A 16,013-nucleotide genomic window follows, 5' to 3' on the forward strand; every position below is an offset into this window, starting at 1 on the left:
GGCATCCCATTACTTGACATCCCATGCCAGGAAGCAGGCCTGTTGCATGACCAATGAAACTGGAGCACCTGGGACACAAGCTAGCACAAACCCTTGACAAACGCCTGCCCTGCAACAGAAACTGCCCCACCACGTGGCCTCACACCCCAGGAATCTTCCAACCTGAGACACCAGACTGATGCCCAGGAAACCTTTCTCTAATTCCCCTGCTCCCATCCATTTCCTGTGTGACCATGGCTGTTTTACCCCTAGTCTCTGGTTCTGGCAGTAGAACTGGCTTAAGCTCCTTCCTTCCTCCCACCTCCACAGGGTTAAAGCAAGAAAGAAGTAAACAGTGGCTACTTTGAAACTACTTTGAAAGCTGGTCTCATTGCCATGAGGCTTAGGAAGGTACACCCTCATCTTCTTCAGCTGAGAAAGAGGGATATTACCACCTCCCTATGTTACAAGACATGAGACAAACAAAGGGTTGGGACAAACATGAAAGATTATGAGATGCTCTGAAGATGAACCCTGCCACATCTTGGATTTGGCAATGATAAACTCCATACCCCTGCTCTACTTGGTGAAACAGGTCAAATAGGTTAAAAATAGTTTAAAAAATGCCAATGAAATCTGTCTGCAGTTTGAGTTTGGCTTCACTTGCCAGTGGGCAAGAGCACACCACTGAACAATTTTCCTATTGACCCAGCTTAATTTTAGAGTAGGCTCCCAGAAAGGGAAGCAAAGAACAAATAATCAGACAACAGGCCAACAGTTACCAAATGGCCAAAATCAAAGAACAGCTTTTATTGGCCAAAATAACCAAGAAACCATTTTCTTTCAATAAACAAAACAATTCCCTAACTCAAACACTGGTAAATCTTTGCTAACAAAATGAGATGCTAATAAACCCACAAACTTTACTTTTCAGTTTCTTCCTCTGGAAATATTCCTCCTAAAGAAATTACATTTGTCTCCTTACCCCCTGCTGTGCCACCAGAAGAATGACGAAACTCTCATTTAGGACAAGAGAACAAACACATTGCAGGGTACCAGTGTGCCCTTTTAGACAAAGGAAAAGAGGCTGTTGGTGTTTGCAAACACTTTACATGCAAAGTGTCTGAAACTAGTAATTCCCTCTTTTCTAAGGATACAAACATTTTACTACACAAACTATAGTTCTGGTGTGTTTCTTTTTTCATCCCAGGACACAGGTACAGTTGTGGCCTATCTAGAGTGTTAAAACTCAGACTCTCCCTGCAGTTTATCTGTTAACATTTCTCTATTCAGAAATCATGGTAGTTAAAAATAAAAATGGCTTACACTGAGTTCTCAAGGCAAATGATCATACTAAAACTCAGCATTTGCTCATGTCAGTAAAACAAATACCAGCCAGGGAAGGCAGGTCCTTGCTCTCCCTGGTAACAGAAATCTTGGAGGAAGGAAAAAACCTAGAGAAAATGTGCCTGGGGGCAACGCACCAGTTCCAATGGAGAAATTCTCAGTAATATCTTCACTGATTTCTCACTTAAGCGAGATACATTAACAGAAGCCATTAAAAAAAATGTGGTTAATAGAGTTACGTGAATCTGTCCAACTTAATGACAGAGGTGAAAATTAACAAAAAGGCAAAAATCCCAATCAGTGTCTTAAAAAAAAGTTTACCTATTTACACACTGTGGTTTGTAAAGCATGACACATATCTGCAGCGAGCAGCGTGCTCTGCACATGTCTTCTGAGGTGGGTGAGAAGGGGCAGCTGAAGCACACCGCTGCTGCAGCAGTGAAACACCACTATGGAACTAGGGAGAATGTATTTCAGCTCACAGGTGTTACTGACTACTATTGCTGCTGTGCACAGAACAGCACCCTGTGTTTTGACAGAGGAACTCCACTGGAAACGGAGAGCCTCCTGCCCTAATCTAGATATAAGTTTACAAAACATTTTGAGGATCTAACATCCGTACTACACCTTTTGTAAGAAAATAGAGAGCAGCTTTTAGCTGCAGTTCTTCTAAACTACTGTAGGAAGACTTTGCTAGCATGCTTCCTAAATTGGCAACCATCTGAGGTAATCGATGATGCTGTTAAAATGAGCATCTTTCATTTCTCTCCACCTGCACCAGGTGTTGCTTCCTTATTGAGTCCTCTGATTGACAAGTCGTAAACCACTTCCTCAATTTTCTTAACATCGTATTTCAGGCCATCGTAACGTTTCCTCAGGGAGTCATTCTTCAGGTTGAGGAGACGGAAGCCAGAATCCAGCTCGTTGATAAAAGTTGAGATGCGGAGAGGGCGAGAATAGTCACCAGCCGTGACACTGTTCACTGCCAGTCTAGACTATGAGAAGACAACATGCAGGGAGAACATCAGTGGAGGAACCCACCCAAATCACATCCCCAATCCCATCACTTACTTTACCAAATGAAGCAGTTTTGTTCCAGGCAGTCAGATTATTTATCCTTAGATCTACTTTTCTGTTGACCGTGATCCTGGATTTTCAATCAAGTGACTAGCTTAAATCTTAAAATATCAGTGAGGCACCACTCTTGCACACAGAGAGGTGGTTTGCTGAAAGTTCAGATCGAGGCCTTGTGTTTCGTAACTTCCAGGAACAACTTGGGAAGCTTAGAAAACACATTATTTTTCTAGGTCAGTTTCAATCCAAAGCTATGCATGAGTATCTTCCTTACCAGCTCACTGGCGAGAGTTAATACACCAGAGAGATAGTCCTCAATGTCCAGGTGAAAGCCCCGCTCTCGATCAGCTTCAACTAAGATGAAAACCAGAATGGTAATCAGGTGGTGCTGAACATGAGCAAACCCAGCTAGTTGAAACTGTGTTTGTTCACTGAGCTCATTTAAAATATCAAGATTATGAAATACCATTACAAAAGAAAAGTCAGCCTTTCCCTGCATGTGATGTAATTACTGCCTCTCCTCCACATTTTGATTTAGCGTATCATATGTCCTCAGCTGGACATGCAACAGGTTGTAACTGATCCAACAATAACTGAATTTATATCCATACACCAGAGAGGGTGTATGAGGTCTGGCTCAGTTTTTAGAAATATATTCTGGTTTTGGTTTTGTGGTTTTGGTTTGGTTTTTTTTCAAATCCTTTGCTCTGGGAGCACACAATTCTCTTACAGCATCAGAATTTTATCTTTCTACATTTTTAGACACCAAAAAGTGAGAGAACTGAGCTTAATCTCTGCATTACTCTTTCGGTACATTTATGCAATTTGAATTAATAATCTACATGGAAGATTTCTTGGGAAGAAATGAAGTTCTGCTGATTCCCTATACCTCTGAAAGCTATGCCTAAAAAAGTCACAAGGCTTTTCTCTTTGTTAGAATATTAACTTACTCCCAAGTATTTCTGCAACAGCTTCTCGGGTCACTAATGTTTCTGACTCCAAGTAGACTACAAATGCTGCCAGAAACACCAGCCGCTGAAGCACAAACCTCCAGTGCTCATGAAATCTGTTGAAGAAAACACCAAGTCAACATATACATAAGTAACATCTATTACTGAAGAGCGAGGCAACAAGCATATGTTATGTATACATTACGTTTTCCACCTTTACATGTAGCACTTTGTGATATTTTTGGCCTATCTAAACAACACCAGCCTAAAGGCATCTCCTTGGTGCTCCAGAACTTCACCCCAGGACACCATGCTGGACGCTGGCATTCCTTCTTCCACCCCTCACACACCTACTCGGTTCATGGAGTTTTTCAGGTTGCCGTGCCCACAAGACAACCATCTTCTCTCCCATCTTCCCTCAGCAGATCTGAGCTGACAAGACTTGTCCTTTGAAATGTTCTTGCTAGACACTGTCCCCTTCTGGCAGCAGCAAAACAGAGGTGACAACTTCATTTTGTATCTGCAGTATCAAACAGCCATTTCATGACAGATTTGGAGCTGTTTTCAGACATGCCCCAAACCTAGCAAATTAACTGAAACTAATGGACCAGCAAATGCTCTGCTCCCAGAAACCAGAAGCAGCTCCAACAAAACATCAATTCCTAAAGTTTTGGTTTTCTTTTTTTAAAAAATTTCCAGAATAAGAATTAAATACTAGATATTCTTTTAGTGAAATGTTATAAATAGTGTTTGAGCAAAAGTTTTTTTTATCTGTGCTGCTAAAAACCTCACAGTCCTCTACAATTTACTTTTCAAACAGAAAGAAGCATTCAGACCATAAATCTTTAAATCATTCTTCCAAAGTAACACTGCCAACTATGCCCAGGCAATTCTCATTTCCACGTCTGGCTGTGTGTGATCCTGCACACCTGTAATACTGATCAGCAGGAAACTTGGTCTTCAGAGAGTCCAGCTGTATTTTCACTGTACCGAAGTGTTCACGAGCCTTCTGACATTTCTTAGGTACTGAAAAAGAAACAGCGCAACATTCAGTACTTGACAGAGAGCGAGTTTGTGTAAACAGAGAGTTTTCCCGTGTTGGCAGTACTATTTACACTCCTTTGTTGTCCAAGAGAAGTCTACTGACATGTGGAATCAATCTAAGAAATTCTCATTGTCACACCATGAGTCACACAGGTAGAGGAGAAACACTCCTGAGTTCCACGCTGTCTAATCTGCTCTAGTCCTTAGTTTCAAACTTGAGCCAAGATGCCCCAGTGTTATTTAAGAATCACTGCTAATCATTACTACTTCTATGAAACTTACGTCATGGATGAAGAACCCATTCTGTAATGGGCACTGACAGAAGAAAACTCTGCGAAGGTCACAGACCAAAAGGCAATGGGAGATACAAAAAGATGGAGGCAGGAATGGATGAACATAAGAGTCAGTGTGTTGTTTCTCTGGGGAACAAAGGCATGTGGTAATGCACTGAGCAGGGTGGCAAACGAGCAATGCTGGAGGAGAGATGAGAAGTAGAGATGGAGAAAGGCTGGAAAGGACACTGAGTGCGAGGCCTCATCTGAAGTAGGAGAGGAGCAGTTTTGTCTGAGGGTCTGTAAATATGCAAGAGCTGAGATCATGGGAAAAGTTATCTGAGGGGCAAGGGAGGGAGTCACAAGAGCAGCAACATGGTTAAAGCCCCATGCTATGAGCCCATCCACCCATCCGGAGTGGATGGAATGCGGACTGTGATGCAGAAAGGCGGCATGCCAGAGATCAGGCATGAGCAGATAATGGGACATTTTAGGTTCTAGCTGTATGGATGGAGTGAGAGGAAGGAGTGGCCATCTGGGCTGTGCAGGCTTTATAAAGAGAGAAACAAGATGTTCTCTCATGCAGTGGTTTAGAAGAAAAAGCAACCACTAGACCACAAGCAATAGGACAGCACTACACACAGCAGCTGGCAGGAGAAAGCACACACACACACTGGGCAGTGCTGCCAAACAGAAAAGCAACTTTTCTGTCTCAATTTTAAAATCTTGGAATATTTTTTTCTTATGAATAAGACTTAGGTTAGATGAGGCGCAACATCCCTTCAGGAAACTGCTTTTCCTGCTTTCAGAGTGATGTATTTGAAGAAACTGGGTTTCAGCCTGACCAATGGATGTTATAGCTCTGCAGAAAAATGGTCCCTTATTTATGTGCCACCCACTGCCACCTCCCGTTTATTGACACAATTTACAGCCACACTGCTCCTGCAGCACCAAGGCCCTCATCAAACCACTATCTCTTAACTGAGGCCTTCTCAGAAATCTTGGTCACAGCCCAAGGCAGGTAGGTCACCCTGGCAGGCTCTCCTGCACTTGATGTACAGAAGCAAGGGAAAATGTAGAGTCCTGCATCTGGGCAGGAACAACCCCAGGTTCCAGCATAGGTTGGGGAACGACCTGTTAGAGAGCAGTGTAGGGGACAGGGACCTGGGGGTCCTAGTGGATGACAGGATGACCATGAGCCAACACTGTGCCCTTGTGGCTAAGAAGGCCAATGGCATCCTGGGATGTATTAGAAGGGGGGTGGTTAGTAGGTCGAGAGAGGTCCTCCTTCCCCTCTACTCTGCCCTGGTGAGACCACATCTGGAATATTGTGTCCAGTTCTGGGCCCCTCAGTTCAAGAAGGACAGGGAGCTGCTGGAGAGAGTCCAGCGCAGGGCAACAAAGATGATTAAGGGAGTGGAGCATCTTCCTTATGAGGAAAGACTGAGGGAGCTGGGTCTCTATAGTTTGGAGAAGAGGAGACTGAGGGGTGACCTTATTAGTGTCTATAAATATATAAAGGGGGAGTGTCACGAGGATGGAGCCAGGCTCTACTCAGTGGCAAACAATGATAGGACAAGGGGTAATGGGTACAAACTGGAACACAAGAGGTTCCACTTAAACTTGAGAAGAAACTTCTTCTCAGTGAGGGTGACGGAACACTGGAACAGGCTGCCCAGGGAGGCTGTGGAGTCTCCTTCCCTGGAGACATTCAAAACCCGCCTGGACACATTCCTGTGTAACATTATCTAGGTGTTCCTGCTCCGGCAGGGGGATTGGACTAGATGATCTTTTGAGGTCCCTTCCAATATCTAGCATACTGTGAAGCTAAGATTAAATAAGATGCATAGAAGCTAAATCAGAAAGTTCTGATGGATGATTTCTATCAAACAAGCCCTACCAGAGTCACTTAAGTATACTTAAAAAGCTTCTTTCAATTAATAATGCACAACTTCTATTAAAAAAAAAAAAAAACAACAAAAAACAAACAAAAAAGGGGGGCGGGGGGGGGCACTTAAAAAGAAAAGCTTCAGGATGCAGAAGGTGAAAGTGCTCTATGTGACAGCCAGAATGAAAGAGACGTGTGAAGCTCACTGACAGCCAGCCTTTGAGCACCATCCTCAAATTGTGATGCCTGCCTCAGCTGTGTCAACCATTACCTAGCATTTGAGGACAAAGTTCTGTCAAAGGAACCTGTGACAAAAATAAGCAGTCTTTACAGGAAAGTCTCAGACAAGCGCTCAGTGATACACACATAGCCTCCCAACTTCAAGCTATCCTCTTGCCTCCTTGGATACCACCACTGATGTTTGGCTAAACTTGACATAATGTAGTTCAAGAGCAAAGACATATTAAGCTGACTTTCAGCCTCTGAAGACCCTATCTGTCATTCAGATTCATGTCAGCTAACAGCAGGCTGCAGCACACCCTGCCCTGAACAGCTCTCCCTGCAGTTCTCAAATTCCATTTTGGACAGGGAAGAGGAAGCTGAAGGAGATCCTCTAACCGTGTTCCAGAGGATGACGGCCTGAGGCTCTGCTGGTTTTCCTTCCCTTCCCCACAGCTAAATAAAGACTACAACTGCAAGTGTGTATCCCACAGCAAAGCACAGTCTCACACTCAGTGCAGAGACCACAGTCAAGTCAGCACCACCAAACAGCTGTTGTCTGCAGGTAGGTGTCTGCCCTGCAGTAAAAGAGGTTAGATGAAAACTCAATGAAAACAGATTTAACTAGGAGGTATTTTAAGCTCCTGGAGAACAGAGGAAAGGCACTGGGAGGGCAAGACAATGTTTCAAATACCAACTAACCCATATTTCTATTAACGGAGCTCACTCCATCCCCTACCCTTCTCTTTAGCAGGAGGGACTGCTCAGCCTGGTACAAATCCCTTCCCTGTTTTCAGTAGTTCTCTGTCGCCTCCTTGAGTTTTCATCACTCTGTTTCAACAGATGATGGAACAGGAATTATAAACGATCAACCAACAGGCTGGGGAAGAAAGCTGTCTCCCAGGTGACAGGGTACAACAAGCTCTACAGCCTCTCTTGGCAGCAGCACCAGCTTCAACCAGCCACAGCAACACAGCTGCAGCCACCCAGCATCATTCACTACTCTGTCACCCGGGAACTTGTAGTAGTTAATAGTATTCTTGCTTTTTTATTAGTTTCCAGTTTATAATTTAATATTTTAATAGCTCAATATAGATTACTGATAGGATTCATGGTTTTTCTTATATCTTGGAATAAATAAATATAAACCTGTTTGCCAATGACACCAAGCTGTGTGGTTCGGTTGATATCCTGCAGGGAAAGAATGCCATCCAGAGGGGCCTTGACATGCTTGTGAGGTGGGCTGATGCCAACCTTATGAAGTTTAACCATAACAAGTGCAAGGTCCTACACCTGGGTCGGAGCAATCCCAGGCACAGCTACAGGTTGGGCAGAGAAGAGATTGAGAGCAGCCCTAAGGAGAAGGACTTGGGGGTGTTGGTTGATGAGAAAATGAACATGAGCTGGCTTCAGTGTGCGCTTGCAGCCCAGAAAGCCAACCAAATCCTGGGCTGCATCAAAAGGAGTGTGACCAGCAGGTCGAAGGAGGTGATCCTGCCCCTCTACTCTGCTCTTGTGAGACCTCACCTGGAGTATTGTGTGCAGTTCTGGTGTCCTCAACATAAAAAGGACATGGAACTGTTGGAACAAGTCCAGAGAAGGGCCACGAGGATGATCAGGGGACTGGAGCACCTCCTGTATGAAGACAGGCTGAGAAAAGTTGGGGCTGTTCAGCCTGGACAAGAGAAGACTGCATGGAGACCTCATAGCAGCCTTCCAGTATCTGGAGGGGGCCTATAGGGATGCTGGGGAGGGACTCTTCATTAGGGACTGCAGTGACAGGACAAGGGGTAATGGCTTCAAACTTAAACAGGGGAAGTTTAGATTGGCTATAAGAAGGAAATTCTTTCCTGTTAGGGTGGTGAGGCACTGGAATAGGTTGCCCAGGGAAGTTGTGAATGCTCCATCCCTGGCAGTGTTCAAGACCAGGTTGGACAAGGACTTGGGTGATATGGTTTAGTGTGAGGTGCCCCTGCCCATGACGGGGGGGTTGGAACTTGATGATCTTAAAGTCCTTTCCAACCCTAACTATTCTATGATTCTATGAAAAGTCTTGATACTACAAAGTCTCGCAAGAACTCTTTTGCAATGAATAATCCTTTCTTTCATAGCTACAAGTCATTGTTTATCCCTTTTTAATCTACTAAGGAAGTATCATTTCAGTTTCTTAGTCAAATTTTGGTACTGACTCAATGAGATGCTGTAGAAAAGCCACACAGACATTTAAGCACACTATGCTGCAGAACTACAACCACAACCAAATAAAACTGCAATCTAAATATGTGACATCTGACAAGCGCTACTTACCCCTCAAACAATCCTTCTGCTAACTGACATTGTATTATTTTGCTGTTAATCTTTCTTGATTTGCTTTATTGTTCTTCTAAATTATGAGAAACAGACAGGTCTATTATCATGAGCTAACGCCTAACCCACTAAGCATGTATTTGTTATCTTTGGTATTACAAGAATTATAAGATTAGGCTTTTTTTCTGGTGTTCACTTTTAACTCTTCTAAATCTGTTCTCAGACTCTGCAAATTCCAGGACCAGCTCTCTCCCCTCAAAAAAGATCAATGGAAAATACACTGAGCCAGACAAAGGTCTCCACTATTCAATGCTGGAAAGCAATCCCTGAAGTTGATACCCACACAAAACAACATCCACAGGTTTTCCAGCTTAGAAAACTGAGTTTATGCTTGTGTAAATTAACCAATGAGCAGTTGTAATCTTTACCACAGACAGATTCCCTAAGCAGGTGGGAGCTGCACTTGCCAGCAGAGGTCAAACCTCAGGAGTTGCATGTTGCTAAGCACATACCCTCTCAGGGGCCAGAGAAATCCCAGGCCACCAGCAGGCCATCAGGCTGGTAACAACCACTCAGCTCTGCAGGTGAATAAAGCAGCACCTGCTGAGGTTTATTCTTCTATTCACCTTCAGAGAGTGCCTTGACAGATTTCTCCTCTTCCTAAACCTCTCTCAAGAGTTTCCAGGAAAGTCAGGATGGTTCTGTCTTCTCAGGAGATGTTCGCTGACTCAAAAAAAATAACTTTTAAGTCATATATTTAAGGAAAAAAACCCTGTTTATTCCAGTAGTTTTGCCAGTGAGTTGAAGAGTGGGGATGGAGGAAGCAGAAAGAGCACATCTGACACCTAGGTCTGTAGTGCTGTTCTTGTGCCCTGCAGGAATCAGGCTGGCCCAGAAACATTATGTCAAAAATCTTACACAAGTTTGGATTGAAAGCAAGGAACAAGGCTCCTTACAACCCAAACCTCAAAACCAGCAGAACAATTCCCTCATGTATGGCAAATGTACATCAAGGACAACTCCTGCTTTATTGCTGGTCTTTGCAAATTCCCCTTAGATTTTACAGCACTGGGCAGATTTTACATACACACAGTCTCATACAAACCAGACTGGAGACCCCCTTTCCCTCACCATCCTGAGCACTCCCAGAGCATTCAGGATCACAGCTTATTGGGGAATAGGGTGAAGAGGTGAGGAAGGCAATACAAAGGCCATCGGTTGATGGTAAAATTACGAGAACATAAAAATCCATGTGCACATCGCTTTAAGGCAATCCTACATAGGAGCCAATGCAACGGCCCAGAAAGCGAACACCTCTAAGAAAAGCACGCTCTCCTGCACCGAGACAGCGACACAGCTGACAAGGGAGGGGGGAAAGGGAAAAAGCGGCTCTCCCTGGGGATGCAATAGCAGCTTTTCTACTCGCATGGCTCGAGAACTCCCAGCTGCGCCCTTTTCCAGCCCCTGGGAAGCCCACGCAGGACACCCCGCGAGCGACCACACGAAGCCTGGGAGAGGGGCGCCCGTGACAGAGGGACCCGCCCCCCTCGAACGGCACTTCCCGCCCCCCAGCGGCTGAGGGCGGCCGTGCGGGACTCACTGTCCTGGAAGCCGGTTCCCTGGTGCACGCCCTGCAGCAGCGTGAGGATCTCCCGGGCCGTCTGCTCCAGCGCCTGCACCACCTTCCGGATCTCCTGCGGGGACAGGCAGCGTCACGGGAGCACCGGACGCCCCCGGCCCGCCCCCCGCGCGCCCGGCCCCGTGCGCACCTCGCGGATGTCCTGGTCGGCGGTGAGGACGCCCTGCAGCGCGATGAACATGTCGCTCACCGACATAGCGCCCGTCCGCCGCTGGGGCCTCCCGCCAACGCTGGGGACCTGCTATGCTGTTGGCGCAGGGGCTGTCCCTCGCTGAGCCTGACCGCGCCGTGCCGGGCTGTCTAGCGCAGCGCCTGAGCGGCTGAAGGGGACAGCGCTGCCAGCGTTTCAAGGCCCTCTCCCGAAGGCCGCCGCTGCCGTGTGGGAGTTGCCACGCGACGTCACGCGGGCGAGGGCCGATCCGCAGCGCCGCGCACCGTTGCTAGGAGACAGCGCGCCGCTGTTCTGCACCTGCGCGCCCCCGCCGCCGCGCGACACCGCGTGCGAGGGTAGTGACGTCCTTCCGGCGGCGAGGGGTGCAGCATGGCGGCGGTGGCTCCTGCCCCGAGCCCGTCGTTCCTGGCCTTGGAGCCGCAGCTGCAGCGCGAGTTCCAGCAGAAGGTGCAACGGGTCCGCAAGAGCCGTGCGGCCAAGGTGAGCGGGGCGGAGGCGGGCGCGGGGCGGGGGCGGCCCGGCGGGGCAGGTCATGTCGTGGCCTGACGCGCTGCTGTGTCCCGCAGGAGGAGCTGACGCCGGGCGTGGTGTACATTGGGCACCTCCCGCGGGGGCTCTGCGAGCCGCAGATATACCAGTATTTCGAGCAGTTCGGGACGGTGACGCGGCTCCGCCTCTCCCGGAGCAAGAAGGTAACGCGCCTCGGGGAGCTCTGCCTCTCACGGGCAGCAGGGCGCCGCCGCTGCAGTTCCATGAGCGGGCAGAGGGGGGCTCCGTGCTCGGGTTGGTGGTTTCCGGAGTAATGGTTCCGAAATGGGACCCGGGCTGGTGGCGCGTGCGGCTTTAGTTGTTTCTGCGCTGCGGACAGGCGGTTTCAGCGGGGCTTGATGTAGTCCCATTTTTTTCTGTGAGTAAATACACTTGCGTGAGAAGTGCTGCCACAGTACACTAGTTCAAGCTGCAACGTGGAATGTGATGGGAAAGACTCCGGTTTAGCTTTCGTGGTGTTTTATGCTCAATAAGTTTAACTACTTTTAATTTCTGAGTCTGTCATCGTATCATAATATTGCTAGGTGACCTTGGTGACAATCACAGAATGACAATGATACAGGGCAGCTTTTTTGTAAATAGGTATTGACGAACAGTTTGTTTCATATGCATATGCTGATTCAGGATTAAATCCGGTGCTTTAAAGTGGAAGAAGGTAGATTTAGATTATATATCAGGAAGAAGCTCTCCACTATGAGGGAGGCGAGGCACTGGCACAGGTTGTCCAGAGGAGCTGTGGCTGCCCCATCCCTGGCAGTGTTCAAGGCCAGGCTGGACAGGGCTTGGAGCAACCTGGTCTAGTGGGAAACGTCCTTGCATCTTTCTGAACTTACTTGTGGTCAGCTGAGAATGGGTTGCGACAGTTCTTCAGTTATTAAAACGTTGGCTTGTATTTCTTTCTGTCATTGTTCACAGACTGGAAATAGCAAAGGCTATGGATTTATAGAGTTTGAGTCTGACGATGTGGCCAAAATTGTTGCAGACACAATGAACAACTACCTGTTTTCTGAAAGACTGCTGAAGTGTAAGTATAAGCTGAAATGTAAGGTGATTTTCTGCGGGGCTGAGTTTTTCTTCGTTCTCTGCATGTGTATAGAACACAGGCTTTTGGTCACTGCTACTGTTTTGCTCAAGACTGATAATGCTCATTGTGTAATTTTGCAACACAATCTGAGGGAGTGGTGGGTTTTTCTGCAGAGACAGTTGCTGTAATGTGGAAATTCCTTATAATTTGTAACTGTGTCGGTGTAGTTAGACACAAGAGGCTTTTTTTATTAAAATATTAATCGACTTAGGGAGTTCCTCAGGCATGGTGACAGTAACACTTGCTTTGGAGAGGGTTATGCGATACATATGCAGCAACTTTTGAAAAACAAGTTTATCTGTTTTCTGGGTGAAAATAAAAACGTGCTCTTTCCATCCATCCGTCCCCAGTTCTCTTACTGGTGGGTATTCAGTTACTTTCCATGTTCTATATTCACAAAACATGGTACAAGTGCTCTGCAGTAGGAGTGGATGATGTTATAATGAGGGCTAGTCAGGGTTATGTGGGTGCGTGTGGTAAGCAGGGTAGCTCTGCTCTAACCTAATGTCATATGTTCATGGTACAGGTCAGTTCATGGCTCCTGAAAGGGTCCATGAAAACCTCTTCAAAAACAGCAACAAGATATTCCGGAAGCCGTCCCAGCCCGCGGTCAGGCGGTACAATAGGATACGTTCACTTGTTCAGAAGGCAAAGATGACAAAGCGGTTGCTGCGGAAGGAGAAACTCTTACGGAAGAGGCTGGCTGAAAAGGGGCTCGATTACGACTTCCCAGGATTTGTAAGTTGGACATCGTTTCAGTGAGTGTTTTATGCACATCATGTTTGCTGTGCTCAGTACAACAAAACTACATGTTTTGTGTAGAACTGATAAAAGGGCTGGAGCACCAGGGAGATGTTCTTGTGCTAAGAACTGTATAAAAGCTCCTGGAAAGTACTGTAGTGGTCTTGCTGGGTTGTACCCTGTGTGTGGGTTTACTTTTAGAGAAGCAAATAACAGCAAGGGGAAGACATTCCTTTTATTCTGGTAATACGAACAGTTCAATGTTCTGTGATTTTACTGTTTGACTGCAAACCACAGAAGAGTGACAGCGCTTAGCCCAAGCCCTGTGGGATGCTTTGGCAGTGTTGGCATTTGATGGCAGGTCTATCCCCAGACCCTGCCTACCCCAGCCAAGCATAGTGCTGGTTTGCAGAGTGCTTGGGTGAGGTACTTCTATTTTAAGCAGTGCTGTTAACATGGTATTATTTTAAATTCACATTAGCAGCTTTTCTTATGTTGTTTGGGTGGTTTAGTTCAAACCAGTTCACCCCTGCAGCACTGTCAGTCATTTTATTCATTGAAACCTAATTGCTGTAGCAAATTTGTAGTTACGAAGCCCATAGACTGTTAAGTGACTGTTTGTGTCTTCACACAAGGGTGTTTGTAGTGACCCACACCTGAAGTGTCTTGCTTCCTAGGTTGCACAGGAGCATTCCTTAAAGAGAAAGAAAGTTAAAGCATCCAAGGAGTCAGAAGTTGACATTTCTTTGAGCAGCCAGGTAAGACCCCACAGTCCTCGTGGTGCCCAGCACCGTGCTCTGCCATTCACACTTGGGTAAATGTTTCAAGTCTGCAGCTGGTATCTTCGTATTAATTTCAACACCTGAAAACCTTGACATTGTTTGCTTGATTTTTGTGTCAAAAGTAGCTCCTTCTGGATGTATTAACACTCCTGAACTGGGGAGGGTGATTGGATCTTCTCAGTTCTTTCTCCCATGGGAACATTTAGCAGCAAAGGATTCTTCTCAGCATATTGTAACTAGCAGTGCTTATCCCACTGTGCGTCCAGGCACCCTGCTATTCAGCAATAACTTGAAGCTACAGAAACACAGGGTGCTGGGGGCAGTCACCTCTAAACCCTGTATGCCCGTGCTTTAAACTGGTACAAAGTCTCTCTTTGCTGGCATCCTTCTGTTGGTCTGTGGTATGTTATAGTATGAACCTGTTTTGACCAAAAGGAAGTTGAACCATTAACACAGTGTAGTGCTGTCAGTCCCCGTTTGCATGCTGCACTGTCCCTTCTCCCTCATGCTCTCCAGGCATGGTATTCCAGTATATTGAAAACTAATGCCAGTTAGAAGTAGCAGTAAGATGAAAGCTGAGGTCATCAGGACTGAGATTTGGGATAGTGGCAGTCTAAACTGCCTGTAAAGTATTGCCATTTCTGTTTTGTTTCATCATTGTTGTGAATTTGGCTTTGTGTTGTTGTTTTTTTTTAATATTGCTGGATTTATTTGTGGTAATTGGGATGGGACTGGTTGTGAGTGCAACAGCATAACTCCTACATTCAGACAACTAAGTTCTGGGAACTTACCGAGGTATTGAAACTGGAATGTTTTGGCTCTGCTGTGGGCTTGAACGTAGCATTTCTGTTTGTTTGGTTGTGAGTTTCTTTTTCCCCTGTTTCTTTTCTTCTTGGTGCTTTGAGTCAGGAAATACGAAGTTTAGAAAGCAAATGTGCAAATTGACATGTTAGAAGATGTGAATTACTTTAATTTGCCTTTCGCATATACCTTTTGAAGTTGATGCTTTTGTCTGAAGAAATAATGTCTGCAAAAATAGCTGCTTATAAAAGGAAAACCGTTTTCCCTAATGTTGAAGTTGTTAAGGAGAGCTGGACTGAGGTGCCTTGTGGAGACTCTCTCAGGCTTTGCAGTGAATTATGTTTTTTTGATCTCCTCAGGATCCTACCCCAGTCTGTACTCCAACAGTGCTCGAGCGCCGGAGAGCTGATCAGGTGGACGGTGATGCAGAGGACAATGAAATAACTCTCAAACTGCCCCCTGCCAGTACTAAGAATAGTGTGCCGAGAACAAAGAAGCAGCCAAGAAAAAGACCAAACCTGAAGAAACAGAAATAGACTTAAAATTTGGGTGGCTATAGCCACGTTTTTTCTCATCTCAGAGTGGCTGAGTTGGTGTTTCTAAAGGTTCTGCTGGCCTGGTTTGGTTTGCCTTGACTAGACTGTTTCCATCTTTTCTAGGCAAAGGATCCATTTACAAGTCCTCTCCCTCCTGTTTATCCATCATCGGACCCATGGTCTCCTCTGCCTTTGAAGATGTTTTTGACTTTGTGCTCACAAGTGCCCATGCTGTGACATGCCTACAGTCAAGCCAGAACCTTCAGCTAATTCTTTAACTTGTCTCTAGCACTAGCTGTATTGAAACAATCTGAGGCTGTCCAGGCAGAGCTTGCTGATGCGGGCTCTATCTTACATTTGTAATTAATTATGGGTTATAAAAACCAAAAAGAAATTAACCATTTTTCAGCTGCATTGGCTCTTGATAGTGGTTCTTCTGTTTAATTGAATGTCTGCTTTTCTTATGAGTTCTCACATATTTACCCAAATAGAGGGTAAAGGTTTTGTTTTTTTCCTAAGGAAGCCATCCCTTAAATTTCATCTGCTGTTTCTGCTCAGTCAAGATCTGCCTCTACTGTCCAGGGCAGAGGCAGAACACAAGCTGCCTGAGTGAGACAGTGCCTTTCAGC

The 16,013-nt window shown here is 45.9% G+C and overlaps 2 protein-coding genes across 2 annotated transcripts; one reads left to right on the forward strand and one right to left on the reverse strand.

Moving 5' to 3' along the window:
• Positions 1 to 757: 757 nt before the first annotated feature.
• On the reverse strand, positions 758 to 10,925 carry TSN (translin). The gene is made up of 6 exons (XM_062607131.1): positions 10,850 to 10,925; positions 10,681 to 10,774; positions 4,280 to 4,376; positions 3,351 to 3,466; positions 2,675 to 2,754; positions 758 to 2,321 (listed from the first exon to the last, which is right to left on the reverse strand). The coding sequence occupies exons 1-6, from the start codon at positions 10,913 to 10,915 to the stop codon at positions 2,085 to 2,087; spliced, it is 690 nt and encodes a 229-aa protein (XP_062463115.1). The 5' UTR covers positions 10,916 to 10,925; the 3' UTR covers positions 758 to 2,084.
• Positions 10,926 to 11,245: 320 nt separating this feature from the next.
• On the forward strand, positions 11,246 to 15,798 carry NIFK (nucleolar protein interacting with the FHA domain of MKI67). The gene is made up of 6 exons (XM_062607118.1): positions 11,246 to 11,371; positions 11,458 to 11,583; positions 12,356 to 12,464; positions 13,051 to 13,262; positions 13,943 to 14,023; positions 15,208 to 15,798. The coding sequence occupies exons 1-6, from the start codon at positions 11,261 to 11,263 to the stop codon at positions 15,382 to 15,384; spliced, it is 816 nt and encodes a 271-aa protein (XP_062463102.1). The 5' UTR covers positions 11,246 to 11,260; the 3' UTR covers positions 15,385 to 15,798.
• The last annotated feature ends 215 nt before the right edge of the window (positions 15,799 to 16,013 follow it).

The sequence above is a fragment of the Pezoporus occidentalis genome, unplaced genomic scaffold, assembly GCF_034315485.1.
Source record: "Pezoporus occidentalis ecotype Australia unplaced genomic scaffold, CSIRO_AGI_Poc_V1 ctg12, whole genome shotgun sequence".
NCBI classification, from domain to species: Eukaryota; Metazoa; Chordata; class Aves; order Psittaciformes; family Psittacidae; genus Pezoporus; species Pezoporus occidentalis.